Source organism: Ochlerotatus camptorhynchus, unplaced genomic scaffold (assembly GCF_037179485.1).
Source record: "Ochlerotatus camptorhynchus isolate MF236.1 unplaced genomic scaffold, CSIRO-AGI_Acam_v1.1 ptg000244l, whole genome shotgun sequence".
Classification (NCBI taxonomy): domain Eukaryota; kingdom Metazoa; phylum Arthropoda; class Insecta; order Diptera; family Culicidae; genus Ochlerotatus; species Ochlerotatus camptorhynchus.
In genome coordinates, this window is record NW_027040734.1 from 3,778,657 (window position 1) to 3,793,810 (window position 15,154).

General features: G+C 41.7%; 1 protein-coding gene across 1 annotated transcript in view; it reads right to left on the minus strand.

Annotated features, from left to right (window-relative positions):
- Positions 1-5,869: 5,869 nt before the first annotated feature.
- The window catches only part of LOC135704632 (agrin), a 245,772-nt gene continuing 236,487 nt past the window's right edge, over positions 5,870-15,154 (minus strand). The window contains exons 2-6 of the mRNA XM_065226110.1: positions 7,464-7,881; positions 7,303-7,393; positions 6,877-7,199; positions 6,624-6,815; positions 5,870-6,564 (exon numbers count right to left, since the gene is read on the minus strand). Coding sequence (XP_065082182.1) covers positions 6,018-6,564; positions 6,624-6,815; positions 6,877-7,199; positions 7,303-7,393; positions 7,464-7,881 — 1,571 coding nt within the window. The 3' untranslated portion in view covers positions 5,870-6,017. The remainder of the gene's footprint in view (positions 6,565-6,623; positions 6,816-6,876; positions 7,200-7,302; positions 7,394-7,463; positions 7,882-15,154) is intronic.

Genomic DNA, 15,154 nt, shown 5'->3' on the forward strand with positions numbered 1-15,154 from the left:
AGACGGTACTGGTATCTCAAAAATTCCCATATTTATGGGTATTTGACAGTATTTCCCGCTTTTCTGAAACCAGAAGTCCCCATTTTGGATTTAAAGATGACGTCTGACATCGATCTTTGGCATCTAAGTGTATTTGACACTTACTCAAATCGGAAGCCGCCATCCTGGATTTCAAAATGGCATCAGCTATCGATTCCCGGCTTCTAAACGTTACCCCGATTATGTAAATAAAAAAAAAACGTCGGTATGGCTATTTGATAGAATTTACAACTTTTTCTTAAACCGGAAGCCACCATCATAGATTTCAAACTGACGTTCGACATCGATTTTCATTGTGTAGACGTCATCCTGATTTTAAAAATAACTATGTTAATGGGTCGGCATCAGTATTCCCTACTTTTTCTGAAATAGGAAACCTTCATCTTGGATTTCAAAATGGCTTCCAATATCGATTTTCATTCTTTAGACACCCGGATTCTAATAATAAAGCTTGATTCAAAGTACATCTGGACGCACGGTTTAATACGCCACCGCGCCCCTGGTGGTTGGAACAAAAAACGTTTTAGAGGCATTTGTTGATGTTTCATTGACGAAGAAATCGACAGTGAGCATGCATAAGGGCGTATACGCGATGATCAATTCTCTTCGTCGATTTTCTCTTTTGTTAATAACTCGCTAGAATTGACGTTTCTCGGTGCGTTTGCTGTTGCTTTTTATAGCCAATACAACCTGCTACAACTCTGCATTGAACAAATTCTAGAAAATTGTTTCGCTTAGCTGCAGCAATGCAAAGAGAAAATCGATGAAGAGAATCGATCATCGCGTATTCGCCCTTATGCATGCTCACTGTCAAAATTAATCATATTGTCGAGCAGTTTTGGGACGACCTTCTACCAGAAATTTTACGAAAATGAAACAATTAAAATCTACAAATCAAGCATCGCATTATACACCTGGCCACATCATTAAGCTGGGTTTAGACAGGACAAGTCAATTGATCAAGTCAGTTGAATTCAACTGACTTGAACGCGAATTGAACGTGTAAACCATGCCATTCAACTGACTTGATCAACTCACTTGAATTGAAAAAAGTTGAAACAGGCTCTACTTTTCAAGCCAGTTGAATTCAACTGATCATTTGACTTGCCTAGTCTAAACCCAGCTTTACAATCGCAAGGGATAGGAAGAGGAAAATTAGTTCAACATCTACTTAAGAAGGTGTAGGGAACCCATACTACCTTCATAGATGCCACGGGAGGGATCATTTGTGTTAGTAGGAAATGGAATATATTAAGGAATGTCTATCCGAAATTATAAAGTAAAGGTTAAGTGAAAATCTAAACAAATTTAAATCAATACAAAAAGAAAGATCTCACCAAAATTATCTGCTATAAGTCTGTCTTTCCATGTTTTCGCAGCTGTTTCATGCATCATCCTTGCCAATACTCTCCAGCAAGCGTTTTCTTTTCACACCGAAGCATTGAGACCATTCATCACACGTCACCCTGATTCCAAAAATACCCAAATCAGTATTTCCCAATCGGAAGCCGCCATCTTGGATTTCAAAATGGCCAATCACCCCGATTATAAAAATACCCATATTGATGGGTAAACACATCAACAACTGATAAATTTGACTTCCACGTGCACTGATCTATACTGCCTATAATCGCATATCAGTCCCATATGGATTTTGGTCAATTTTAAGATAATAACGCTATCCACTATCAATTGCCATCTACTTTCATATTACGTGATAAAACTACGGACTTTAATAATGAAAAATGTGAAAACAACATCAAGTCAGTTTGTCCCATCTAGCAAAGTAATCACATATCAGTTTCATCGTGAACTTAAATCGTCCAGAGGTTAAGTTACAGTTCTGAATCGCCATATTTTTCGCTGATATAACGAACCATGCAAGCTGCATTGCTACTGATTATAACTTGACAAAATTATCGATTAATTTACTATGATTTTTTTTTAAATATTTACACAGAAATTGCACTTCTTAACTTCAACTGCCATTTTGTCAATGTCTACTTTTTTCATATGGGACTGATATGAGATTATAGGCAGTATACGTATGCGCTTAGAGGACGGAAGGCGCTTAGAGTATGTGCAGCAGATGACGGAACTGACCCAACTCCCACGCTGAGGGAAGTTAAGGACTCCATTCAGCAGCTCAAAAACAACAAAGCAGCTGGTAAGGATGGTATCGCAGCCGAACTCATCAAGATGGGCCCAGAAAAGTTGGCCACCTGCCTGCACCGGATGATAGTCAGGATCTGGGAAACAGAACAGCTACCGGAGGAGTGGAAGGAGGGGGTAATCTGCCCCATTCATAAGAAAGGCGACCATTTGGAATGTGAGAACTTCAGAGCGATCACCATTTTAAATGCCGCCTACAAAGTGCTATCCCAGATCATCTTCCGTCGTCTATCACCTAAAATGACCGAGTTCGTGGGAAGTTATCAAGCCGGCTTCATTGACGGCCGATCGACAACGGACCAGATCTTCACCGTACGGCAAATCCTCCAGAAATGCCGTGAATACCAGGTCCCAACGCATCATTTGTTCATCGACTTTAAGGCGGCATACGACAGTATCGACCGCACAGAGCTATGGAAAATCATGGACGAGAACGGCTTTCCTGGGAAGCTGATCAGACTGATCAAAGCAACGATGGACGGTGTGCAAAACTGCGTAAGGGTTTCGGGTGAACTATCCAGCTCATTCGAATCTCGCCGGGGACTGCGACAAGGTGACGGACTCTCATGCCTACTCTTCAACATTGCTCTAGAAGGTGTAATGCGACGAGCCGGGCTCAACAGTCGGGGTACGATTTTCACGAAATCCGGTCAATTTGTGTGCTTTGCGGACGACATGGACATTATCGCAAGAACATTTGGAACGGTGGCAGAACTATACACCCGCCTGAAACACGAAGCAGCAAAGGTCGGACTGGTGGTGAGTGCGTCAAAAACATAGTACATGCTTGTAGGCTGAACCGAACATGACAGGATTCGTCTGGGAAGTAATGTCAAGATAGACGGGGATACTTTCGAGGTAGTGGAGGAATTCGTTTACCTTGGATCCTTAATGACGGCTGACAACAATGTGAGTCGTGAAATACGAAGGCGCATCATCAGTGGAAGTCGTGCCTACTACGGGCTCCAGAAGAAACTACGGTCAAAAAAGATTCACCCCCGCACCAAATGTACCATGACCGGTGGTCCTCTATGGACACGAGACATGGACTATGCTCGAGGAGGACCTGCAAGCACTCGGAGTTTTCGAGCGACGTGTGCTAAGGACGATCTTCGGCGGTGTGCAGGAGAACGGTGAGTGGCGGCGAAGAATGAACCACGAGCTCGCTGCACTCTACGGCGAATCCAGCATCCAGAAAGTGGCCAAAGCCGGAAGGATGCGGTGGGCAGGGCATGTTGCAAGAATGCGGGACAACAACCCTGCAAAGTTGGTGTTCGCAACTGATCCGGTTGGCACAAGAAGGCGTGGAGCGCAGAGAGCACAATCCGCGGACCAGGTAGAGCGTGATCTAGCGAGCATTGGGCATGACCGAGGATGGAGAGCGGCAGCCGCAAACCGAGTATTGTGGCGTACTATTGTTGATTATGTCTTATCTTAAATGTGATGTTGTACAAATAAATGTATGTATGTGTACGTATGCGCGTAAATGAACCGAGTGAACAATCAACAAAAGTCAGAAAAACTGCGCAAATTTGGATCGAACAGCTTCGCTTCAATGCGAAAGTAAGTTCATTTGCAAAGACGAAATGAACTCGAGTCAAGCCAAAACAAACAGAATGAAAACTGATCGAAAGTGGTCCTGTTGTTGATGTTGAAGGGGATCTACTCGAAGAGAAGACAGAATGACTTTCAAATGATAGCTTCGTCGTAGCTTGACAAGTAAATTTAGTAAAGTTCCAAGCAAGGTAGATACTTCCTATATATACACTTGGCCACGTTACTGTTTGTAATTATTGAAAATAATTGATTTTCTCTCTTCTCCTATTCTGAATATCAACGATACCTACCAAGGAAACAGCGCCATCTCAAGGCATTAAGGACGCATGACTTTGGGGTGGGCAGGTGGTAACCTGCTCGAAATTTACCATGACAGCACTGCTTTCGAACCAGGTTTGAATTTTCGGATAACATCGAGGACAGACAAGCATGTATGTTTCCATTTTCATTTATTTGTAAGTTTAGCAAAATTCATAATCCTAACTTGGAAAAAGCGAACTCATCCTCTGCAGTCAGCTTGCGTACGGTTTCCCCTTTATTTATTTGTTTAGTACAACCGTGGCGTTTGCTTCATCCTCTTCACAACATTCTATGAGCTTTTGATTGTTTGCCATTCTTCAACTCACAGTTACTAAATCATTATTTTTTTTTAAACATTACAAAAAACTCTAATCTGCACTGGATATGTGTAGCCCTACCATCTAATAAAGTGTTTCAATAAATTATGCCGCGTTCTACTGGGAGTGTTTCAGGGTTTTGGGATAATCATAACCATCACATCAGATATTTAGTGTGGGTCAACTTTACAATTCCCTGTTCCCCAGTGCTCTTTCAATGCGTATTGAGGTCAACTGTGCAACATTTGAAACGAATTTGGTTATAATCTCTAGTTGCGAAAGAATTTTACATTTCGTACGAACATTTGCTTACCAAAAATATAAGTATTTATCAAATTTCATCAAATCTCGGACATTGATTGAGAATACTTTGTCGAAGACTTCAAATCGATCTGATCTTTGAACGGAAAGTTACTAATCCTTCACTTTAGACCAAATATTCCACACGTACACGGCCAATCATACCAATTCAGAGAATTTTCTTTCCATACGAAATTTACTCAGATTTGGAAGAAACTGCAGTTACTCATAGCTTATGAGTAACTGCAGTTTTTTTAAATCTGAATAAATTTCGTATGGAAAGAAAATTCTCTGAGTCAATTTTTCTCAGTCGCTGAGTTGTTATGATTGGTCGTGTACCTACAAGCTGATATATACGCCTGCAAGTATGCGCGGTGCAAGAGGTCTAAATTAATATAATAATAACTTTTTTCTCAGAAGTCTAATCGATTTGCAGTCTTCGACAAAGTTGTCCTACATAGTATTCCCAATCAATTGCCGAGATTTGGTGAAATTTGAGCAATATTTGAATTTGTGGCTAGCACATGAATGGGGTCGTTTCGTTTCCCATACAAAATTTAAAATTATCCCGCCAATCCAGATAATACCCAAATTCGTTCAAATTTGACACCGTTGTTAGGAACCTCAATGCAGATCGAAAAAAAGCAGTGGGGAACAGGGGGTTGTTCTAAACCATGCAAACTTGCCCCACCCTAAAAAGTAGTTATATGGTGTGCGTGATTTTCCCTTCCGCTTCTGCGCTCCTCCTTCAGTAATAAATTACATTCAATAATTTAGTTGCGTTCACGTTGTTTGACTACAAAATAAATTAAAAACAAAAAAAAAGGGTTTCCGTTTTCTTTTCTTCGTTTACATTGATTTTCTATACACGAGTGACTTAACTAAATCTTACTCATTTGAACTAAATACGAACTAAACGGATGCGGGTTCCGTTTTCGGTGATTGTTTTTTTTTGTCTAAAAAAAATATATTCGTTAAAAACAGTCGCTAGAGGCTGGCGAGCCTTCGAAAAGGAAAGGAGTAAAAAATTAGACTTTCTGTTGGGAAAAGTGTAAATTTTACCAGAAAAAGTTTCGTCGAAAAATGTTCATCAAGTCTTGTTTTTCTCAGTACGTTTCAATTTGAAATATTCTGGCAGTCGAATTTTTTACTTTAGGTCAAAGCGCGTTCGGTTGTGCTCAACGTTTTTAGTACAACCTATAACTACTTTTAAACAGCCTTAACGCTAGAAATATAAAATAAGGACAGCTTGTGGCAATGAACAAGAAGGGAAGGCGGGACTGGGAAGTGGTCTTAGAAACTGATTTGTTGGCATTTGTGGTTGTTTAGGTTTTAGTACAAATAGTTGTGCGACGGTTCCTCGGGCCTTCCGCAGGGTCCGTCGTGCTTCTTGTGGACTAGCGATCTCGATCGGCAGTTTTCGATGCTGAGGAAGCAATCGTTGGAGTAGGTTTTGCCATCGGTACCGCACACGGGTTCGAACTCCTGCGGACAGATCCTCGAGCAGCCCTTGAAGGTGAACGCCGCCAGGCAGCGCTTCATTGGCACGATGAACATGTGTTTGCCACAGTTCTCCTTCCGCATGTAGCACTCGTTCGGATACAGTTTGTTGTCCGATCCGCAGATGTAGCTGGTGGGCTCGGTTTCGCAATTAGCCTCGCAGTGAGCCGTGGTGGCGCAGTTCTTGAGCGACACGGGGACCACTCGTAGACCGCAGGTCTTCTGTTTCAGTTCACACCGGGATCGGTAGGTGTTTCCGTCGGAGCCACAGATTGGTCCAACCTGGTCTTCGTCGTAGTTGCAACCCGAGCAATCGACGATGTCGGTCTTGGACTTCAGCTGGGTGCAGGCTCCGATGTGAGCCATCTGGACTCCACGCCTGGAAAAGGAACGGTTAGCGATGGCGATAATGCTACACTAAAATTGGTCTAAACTTACAGACATGTGGCTCTAGCCAGTTCACATTCGTTGTTGTACGTCCGCGAGTCGGTACCGCACAGTAGGTCCTTCTGATCTCCGAACATCGATGCACTGTTCTTGCTGTGATGCTTGCAGGCCGGGATAGATTTGCAACGGCTCATCTTCTGCTTGCAGCGATCGATCGTCACGGCCTGGATCTTCTTGCGTTGTCTGAAATGGTTCCGCTTTTAGAACAAGTTCCGAGCGTCTTGTCTCACTTCCATCTACTCACCCACAGTTCAGCATCTTCAATTCACACATCGAAGTGTACACATTTCCGTCACTTCCACAGATCATCTGCTGAGCTTCCCGAGAGCAATCCGTAGGGCAGTCCTCTATCTTGTTGGTGGCGGCCGACGAGCTTCCTCCAGCACGTTCCTGGGACATACAGTACGAGATCGGTACTTCGAAGACGTGCTTGCCACAGTTGGTCGATCGCATCTTACAGGCACTGGCATACAGGCGGCCATCGGATCCACACGTTGGGCGGGCAACTCTCCAGCAGGATTCCCGGCAGTTACGGGTGCTCTGGCAGTGCTTCCGGCTTGTTCTGACCTACAAAAAGAAAAATCGTCCAATTCAAAACATCATCTCGAATTTTTGGGCTGTGCCTATTCAGTCTTATGAAGCTGCCCCAGTTCAGTTGGGGAATACCTACCACACCCTGTCCGCAGGTGATGAGCTTCATCTGACAGGTGGAGTTGTACACATTACCGTCCGACGCGCAAACCGGTCCATCTTGAGGGGCACTAGAATAGGCAAAAAAATCACAATCAAAAACCCCGCTCGGAATCAATTCCAAGTTAATCTAAAGTATGCCTGTTGCAATCCACTGGACACGATTCTCGGATGATGCTTCCGTTGGCGCAGGGTCCCACGTGAGCTATAGATACGGCGGCGGGACCAACTCGGCAGGCCTGCACTCGCAGCATACAGCGATTCAGGTACGTCCGACCGTCGGTTCCGCACACCAGATCCTTCTCCGTCGGACAGCGATGACTGCAGGGGGATCCCTTGGCTCGCTCGCACCCATCTTTGTCCTCGGTCACGCTGTTCGGAGCGTTCTTGGTACAGGTCTTCTTCTTCATCTCGCAAATGTTGGCGTAGATCAGGCCGTCCGATCCGCAGACCGGATCCACCGGGGTCGTCGCCGGTGGGCATGATCGCGGACAGTGTGACGATACGGCTTTGCTCTGCCGGGCGGAGGCTTCTGTGTCGACTAGAGTGGGTGTGGCTTCTATAAATGGAATCAGAAAAAAAGAAACAAGGATCAATTAGCGATTCAGTTAGGCTTTCACTCGGATCAATTTCTTGGAATAAACCCACGGCACGTCTCTAATGACTTTTCCATTTGCCTTGCAGATTCCGTGGCAGGCGATCGTGATCGACGTGCTCTGATTTATTCCGGCTTTATTGAGTTTATTGAACAACAAAATTCGCCAAGCTTTGATCTGGCACCGCAAAATGCAAACACATTAGCCCGCCTCAATCACGATACCGTTAAATCGCAAACGGCCTGATTAAGTCCGACGTTGCTAGGACAACAAACTGTGTCCCACCCACGTTTCTCCACAGATCCGGCATTCTTGATTGTTCTTCGGTGGAGCGATCGGCTGAGGTTTTCTCCCCCACACACACACACACACAAAAGCTGTCACCGCTCTGAGCTCTTGCCTTCAGCCAGTTAGGCAACCGAGCAGAGTTTGGCCTTACTGCCATTATTCTCAAGAGCAATGTCACTACGTTGACCTTAAACTGTAGCGCCAGTTGACAAGACAAGGCCCCTTCGGCAAACTCACGGACTGCATCCGTCCGTCTGGGGGCCGGTGTGCTAGTGGCCTAGATTTGATTCTGTATCGGGTGAAGTAAATTGCATTTTCGAATGGAAAGTGCCCTTCCGGGTGTGACGAGTTGATTTGAAAGGCATGTGTTGAATTGAAATTAATTTGATTAAGGCTCAAATGCAATGGTTACTTCCAGAACTTTTATCTAGGGAAGACTGAGGATGGAATAATTGCATTCACTTTTAGAATGTGGTAAATTTTTGTAAGTGTAAGAAACATTGGGATATTTCTTAGTCCGTTTCTTGATTTCGACTTAAATATTGCCAAAAAATTAACATTTGGCGTCAGATTTGAGAACCAAAATTAAGGGGGTTAGAAGGAAAGGGGGTGCAAGTGACTTTGATCGATTATCTTCATCGACTTTCTATTCCGTTAATAATTCAGTTGCAAACACATTCCTTGATTCGTGTGCCATTCTGGATGCTAGATGAGAACCTCCTTTATTAAACTATGTGGCAGAAATAGCGCAAAATCTGTTTATAAAGCTGTGGCTATCAAAAGAGAAAGTCGATGAAGAGAATCGATCAAAGTCACTTACACATTTTTCCTTCTAACCCCCTCAATTGACAATCTTCACTGACAGTCATTGATAATGAAATTTGAATGCACTAAACCAAAACTATTCGCAGAAGGCCATGTTCTCATGACAACGTGAAAGCAACACAGTTTGGAGTCAAAATCGAAGAAAAATAAAGTTTGTCCGGCTTTATAGCATTTCAGCTGTGCCATCGCCGATTTTTCACATTTAGAATGAAGAAAATAAAGAGTTAAAACATTAATACAAAGTGATGCAGTCTATAATCGAGCTGACAATCATGCTTGCACGGCGAATCATACCAACTCAGCGACTGAGATTAATTGACTCAGAGAATTTTATTTCCATACGAAACTTACTCAGATTTGGAATAAACTGCGATGGTTCTTGATGTTCTTTGAAGTTCCCTTAAATTCTACAACGTTCGTTTTGCTTTAAAGAAGCTATCTTAAGTTTTACTAGTTTATAAAAAAATCATAATGGCTCTAATTATCAGCCAGCTCAGCACAACCCACACTTTAACGGATTTTTCCACAAAATGGCAAGGGGTATTCTGCACACCTTAATCTGCGAGTGATTTAGATAATCCGAAAGCTGTGTCATGTGATATGCCGAACTTGCTGAAGTAGGCCGAAGTAGATCAAAGTGTGCCAGTTTGGCAACCCTGCAGTGATTGTGTTTATATTTTCATTTTCGAAGCGGTAGATGAAAGAGCAACTGGAAGTTATCAAACCTATTGATGAATTTACGCGAAACTGCACCAGTGCATGCAACCCCTAGGTTTAGATTCCAAAACCATAAAAGTGATGATGTACTAAAAAATATTCCATGCGATTTGACAGCTAGCAAAACGTCATTATCATTTTCACATCATTTCCATCTGCCGGTCGACCGTAAAGTAGATTCATCAATACGGTGTTCAAGCAAACTCAACCGATCCACAAGATTCTGACTCGATGTCTATTTGAATTACTGATTCCTTTCAAGTGTGCAGAAACGAAGTCGTAACCTGATCGATGGAGAAATAAAATGTCACCGGCATCCTTTGAAATCCTCTACAACTAAAGCAAACAATGAACTCGAACGGACGGAAAGATGAACGACGCGTCGAGTACCTAGTGCGGACCCAGAGCCATCCCTGCAAGAAGATGATAAGTAGTAAACTCTGCCTGGATGAGCCGGATTGGAATCTGGAAATCTGTGTTGCACAGTGTAGTTGACCCACCGACAAACCGACATGAATGACCATAACCAAAACCATAAAATTTCTGACCAAAGCACACTACTGACATCTGGCTCCGTGTTCGCGGGAAATATTTAGCAAAAGTTATGAATTGGCTCGTGTCTGATCTATTTTGGACAAATTATTTTTATCTAGATAAAAAAATCCTATGGTTTTGACAGTTCGGATCACTGCACATTTAAATCGGCCGTTTACCATTTTCGGACATAAGTCAGAATTGAATGTCATGTCGATTTGTCGGTTGTTGACCCATATGCACGCCCATAGGCTCTTGGGTTCCGGGTCATTTGGCCGAATGCCATATGGCCTAATGTCATTTGGTGGAATGGGTCGTTTGGTCGAATGCCGAACAACAAAACTTCAAAGAACTTCTCATGTTTGAAATGAGGAAAAAAATTCTGATTTGTATTAATTTATGACAAACTGCGTTTACTATGCAAAAAAATAATAAGATCATCAAAACTCCAAAGAACAGCTCATATTTAACATGGTGGCTAAAAATACCAATACCAAAATACTAAAAGCATTTTAAAGCTTATCTTTAAAAGAATAACGAATCCATCAACAGTATAAAATTTCAGTTTTATGCAATATACAATTTAACAAAAAATCCTATATTTATAATGTCAAAAAACCAGAATTTTGGATAGTAAAAAAAAGTCCACATGGATGCCGTTTAAGGTGATACTCTAAGGAAGCCTTAGCGTGAAACTTTAAAGGCACAAATGTCAGCTTCCACAAAACATACAAATAAGAAATTGCTAATCCTTGTTTGCTGTGCTACTACAAACAGAGAGTAGCAATTTCCAATTTGTATGTTTGTGGAAGCTGACATTTGTGCCTTTGAAGTTTCACGCTAAGGCTTCCTTAGAGTATCACCTTAAGAATCTAGTAGTGTTCAAAAATTGGAAAACTCTTTTCCAGTATTCGGCCAAAGGCATTCGACAAAATAGCGTTCGTCCAAACGGCATTCGGCAAAATGGCGTTCGGCGAAACGGCATTCGGCCAAACGGCATTCGTCCAAACGGAATTCGGTCAAATGGCCGGGCTTGCGGCTCTTGCGAGGCTCTTGCTAAACAGCAAACTGCTTAGGGTCATCATGCGCAAACCGCTGGGCGCACCGAAACTCACACGGTTTTACAGTTGACCGATCGGTAGGCCACTAGACTGATGCAAAATTTGAAATTTTCTCTCCCCAGTGCTTAAACGGTTCCAAATTGGGTCCTGCTTAGCCTCCCAAAATTTGAACTACTTTAGTAAGAAACTGACTTGGCAGTTTTTATGGGAATTACTATGGGAAAACTTATGTTTTTGTTCATATCAAAGTAACAATTCACCACATCACTATGCTTTTCAAAATGATAGTGACAGTGATTGTAGCAAATTTTCTCAGCTACAACTTTGTTGAAAACCATTTTTCAACCAAATATAAGGAACAAAAGTTATTAATGATTCTAGTCACTGATGTCTTATGATTATGCTCATTCAACTGTTCAGCAGGCCACATTGGTGTTTCTGGTGCGAAGAATAGAGCACAAATATCATGGCTACTATGTCACACTGCAGAATACAGTGTTGCCCACAGAACAGCTGCTTGATCATGCCATAAGATTATCAATCTTTTCAAAAATTAATAACAATTTAATTTGATATTTGGCTGAAAAGCGATATTGCGCAAAGTTGTAGCTTAGAAAATTTCCCGTAAGAATCGGTATAGAAATTTTCAAAAAAGCAATATGGAAAATAGGTAGAGGACAATGAACAAAAAGTTTGGGTTTTCAATAGTAATTTCCATATAAACTTCGAATAGTTTGTGCCAAGTCAGTTTCTTACCAAATAAGTTTATATTTTGGGAGAGAAGAACGAAGTAGGTCGCGCTGGAAAATTGACACGTTTTTCTTATTTTGCTGCTGATTTTCATTTGGTGATTTTAACCATTGTTCATGTTTAAACAAACTTCCGATAGTTCAATTGTTCAAAATCTCATGGACGGGATCGAAATATGGCGGATGATTAGTGAAAAAGAAAAAGAAAAAAGGAAGATCCAGGAGCGGTGTTTGTTGGGAACTGTCTTAGCTGATGGGCAACGAAGATCCCAAGATCATCACGATGGTGTGAATCCAGCAGGCTTAGTGATACCGAGAGATACCGGACTGTTGCATTTGATGTATCTCTTTCCGAGGGCTGGCAAGGAGTAGCGGTTTTCCTTAATCAAGATCAGGGATGGAAAATCATTTACATTCATTTCGTGCATTCATTTACATTCATTTGCCTTTAACTTTTTTCATCAACAGAATTCCATAAAGTAGTGTTTGTAGGTTTTGTAGGCTTTGCTATTAGCTACATCTTTTGTCAACAACTTAAATCTGTATTTCTTATGCATGATGAATCAGAGTGATAAGAACCCACCTTTGTTTTTCAGTGAATGTAAATTGCATTCACTGAAAAACAATAACATGTTCTGCCAGCTCTATTTCATCATGCATAAAAGATACAGATTTTAGTTATTAACAAAAGTTGTAGTTCATATCAAAAACTACAAAAGCTTCATACGTCATTTTACGGTATTCTGTTGATGAAAAAAGTTAGAGGCAAATGAATGTTAATGAATGCACGAAATGAATGTTAATGATTTTCCATCCCTGATCAAGATCCAAGAAACTTTTCTGAACTGTATTCGGGAGCTTCAAGGATTATTCGAGTGAGATCCTTCCTTTCTATTTATTTACTTCGTAACATTATGTTCCATATAAATTTCACTAATACATTACTAAGAAAACAAATTGAGCTCGGTTAGCTTAGCGGCTGCTGCGTTTGCTTACTGTGCATAAGATCGTGGGTTTATTATCAAATTCCTAAAAAAAAAAAAACACTTATTCGGTGACCTCTCGTTGAGTAAGTACTACATCAACATTTCCTTTCCTATCTCTAGTAACGGTAAATTTAGGCGTGGCCGGGAATAGTGACAGTAATGCTTTTGGTATTCTTGTTTAGATTGGAAATAATGTCAACTTCATAGTATTCTTCTTGAACGCAGTCTGACTATGAATTTCAAAAGAGGCGTGAGTGTCACTAGTATCAGAAGTATACCGTAGCAACGATGACGCTAACGCTAATGTGTTTATCGGAACTACATACAAAATCCTTCTCAACAGCAGTTCAAGAGCCACATGTGAAAAGGGCATACAAGCTTTTTGTAAACAAACCTTCTTATGCCCTTTTCTCGTTACCCATATGATACCAACGCAAACCATCAACATCACCGGATAGGGGAAGCTTTCCCCTTCTCGATGATGTTATTAGTTTGCGTGGGCGACCTTCAGTTGGTGAGAAGAGGGCCTACAAAGGTTTGTTTACAAAAAGCTTGTATGCCCTTTTCACATGTGGCTCTTGAGTTGTTGTCGACGTCGGTAAGATCACCGCTGGGATCGAAATCTAGTGACAGCAAGTTGAACGGGAACTTGATCGTAATTTTTCTGTGATTTAAAGAGCTCGTTGGCCTTGTGGCGACCAATTTTGCTTACTGAGCAGAAAATCATGGGTTCGAAAATTTTAGGCTTAATATTTTCTGTCATTGATTTTTTCATTGCGTTTTAGCCCGAAACAATGTGCCACTCGATAACATAGTTCTAGAAAAGAACTTTAGTGCAAAACAAGTGCAAGTGATCGGGTAAAATGCATTTGAAAGTGTTTTTTATCAGCATCCTTTTCGTCAGAACTGTTATGAGGCGATTGGCAAGTTGGCCTGATGATTCTGATTGGATTAGAGGCGGATTGTGCAAGAGTTTCTTTGAAGATCCGATGAGATGGTTTGAAGTGTTGAGCTAGAACTAGGAGATGCAATATTTTTTCGTTCCATTGCTCTCTGCTGAAATCTAACTCTCACCTGTTCGGTTTCAGCGTTGGAAAATTTGGCGAGGTTTTATGAAGCACACAAAAGGAAAAGTTCACGAGTCATTGTGAGTTTTAGCGAACTTTTCATGTAATTGATTAGAGACCCGTTTTTTCAGTTTTTACACATGGGAAGATAGAAATAGGGTTCTTTCCTACTTTTCCTTTTTCCTACGGCCTTTTATTCCATTTTTTTTTTTCTCTTCAGAAAGCGATTAATGGCGCTATTACCATAAGCCATATAGGGCTAAGACAAGAGTTAAGGCCCAAGCGCAATGTGGGCGGAAGCGGAACGGAAACGGAAAGTTTGACAGTTGTCACAAATGACATCAAAAAGCCTAACCGAAGTCGATTTGGTTCTAACTAGTTTTCAATCCGACAAGTAGTCTTACTCAGATCGGGCTTTTCAGTTGCCGCTGCCGTTCCGCTTCCGCTGTCATTGCGCTTGAGCCTTTAGTGCTCATGTCCCAACCACTCGAGGAAAATGGAGCATCATTTAACTTTTTTAAATTAGATGCTCCCAACGACCAATCATTTATAACAACGGATCGTACGGTACGAGATGTCCACGTTTCATCCATTTATTGGATTCTGAAGCATCGTGTTTAAATCTTTATTTTAAACAGGCCCGATGTTTCTGAATCATCTTGCCTCTTAAATGCTGCACAGCAGGCCTGGACGTTTTGATATATTTTGCGCATCTCTGATGTACAAAATGTACCAAATAGACAAGAAAAGGAGGGAGGTATATCTATCATTTTCCAGGAAGCTTTCATGAACTGGCTGTGTTGGTGTTAGATTAGATTAGATTAGATTAGATTAGATTGGATTAGAAATGAGTTTAAAATTTGAGAGGCTAATCAGGATCTGATTTGAAACCGTTTGAGCACTGTGGAGCGCATCAGTCTAGTAGGCCACCCATCAAACCGGGGCCTCTTGGGACGAACAAGCTGAACTTGTGAGGGAATCTCCGTGCAAATCAAATGTCACCTTACTA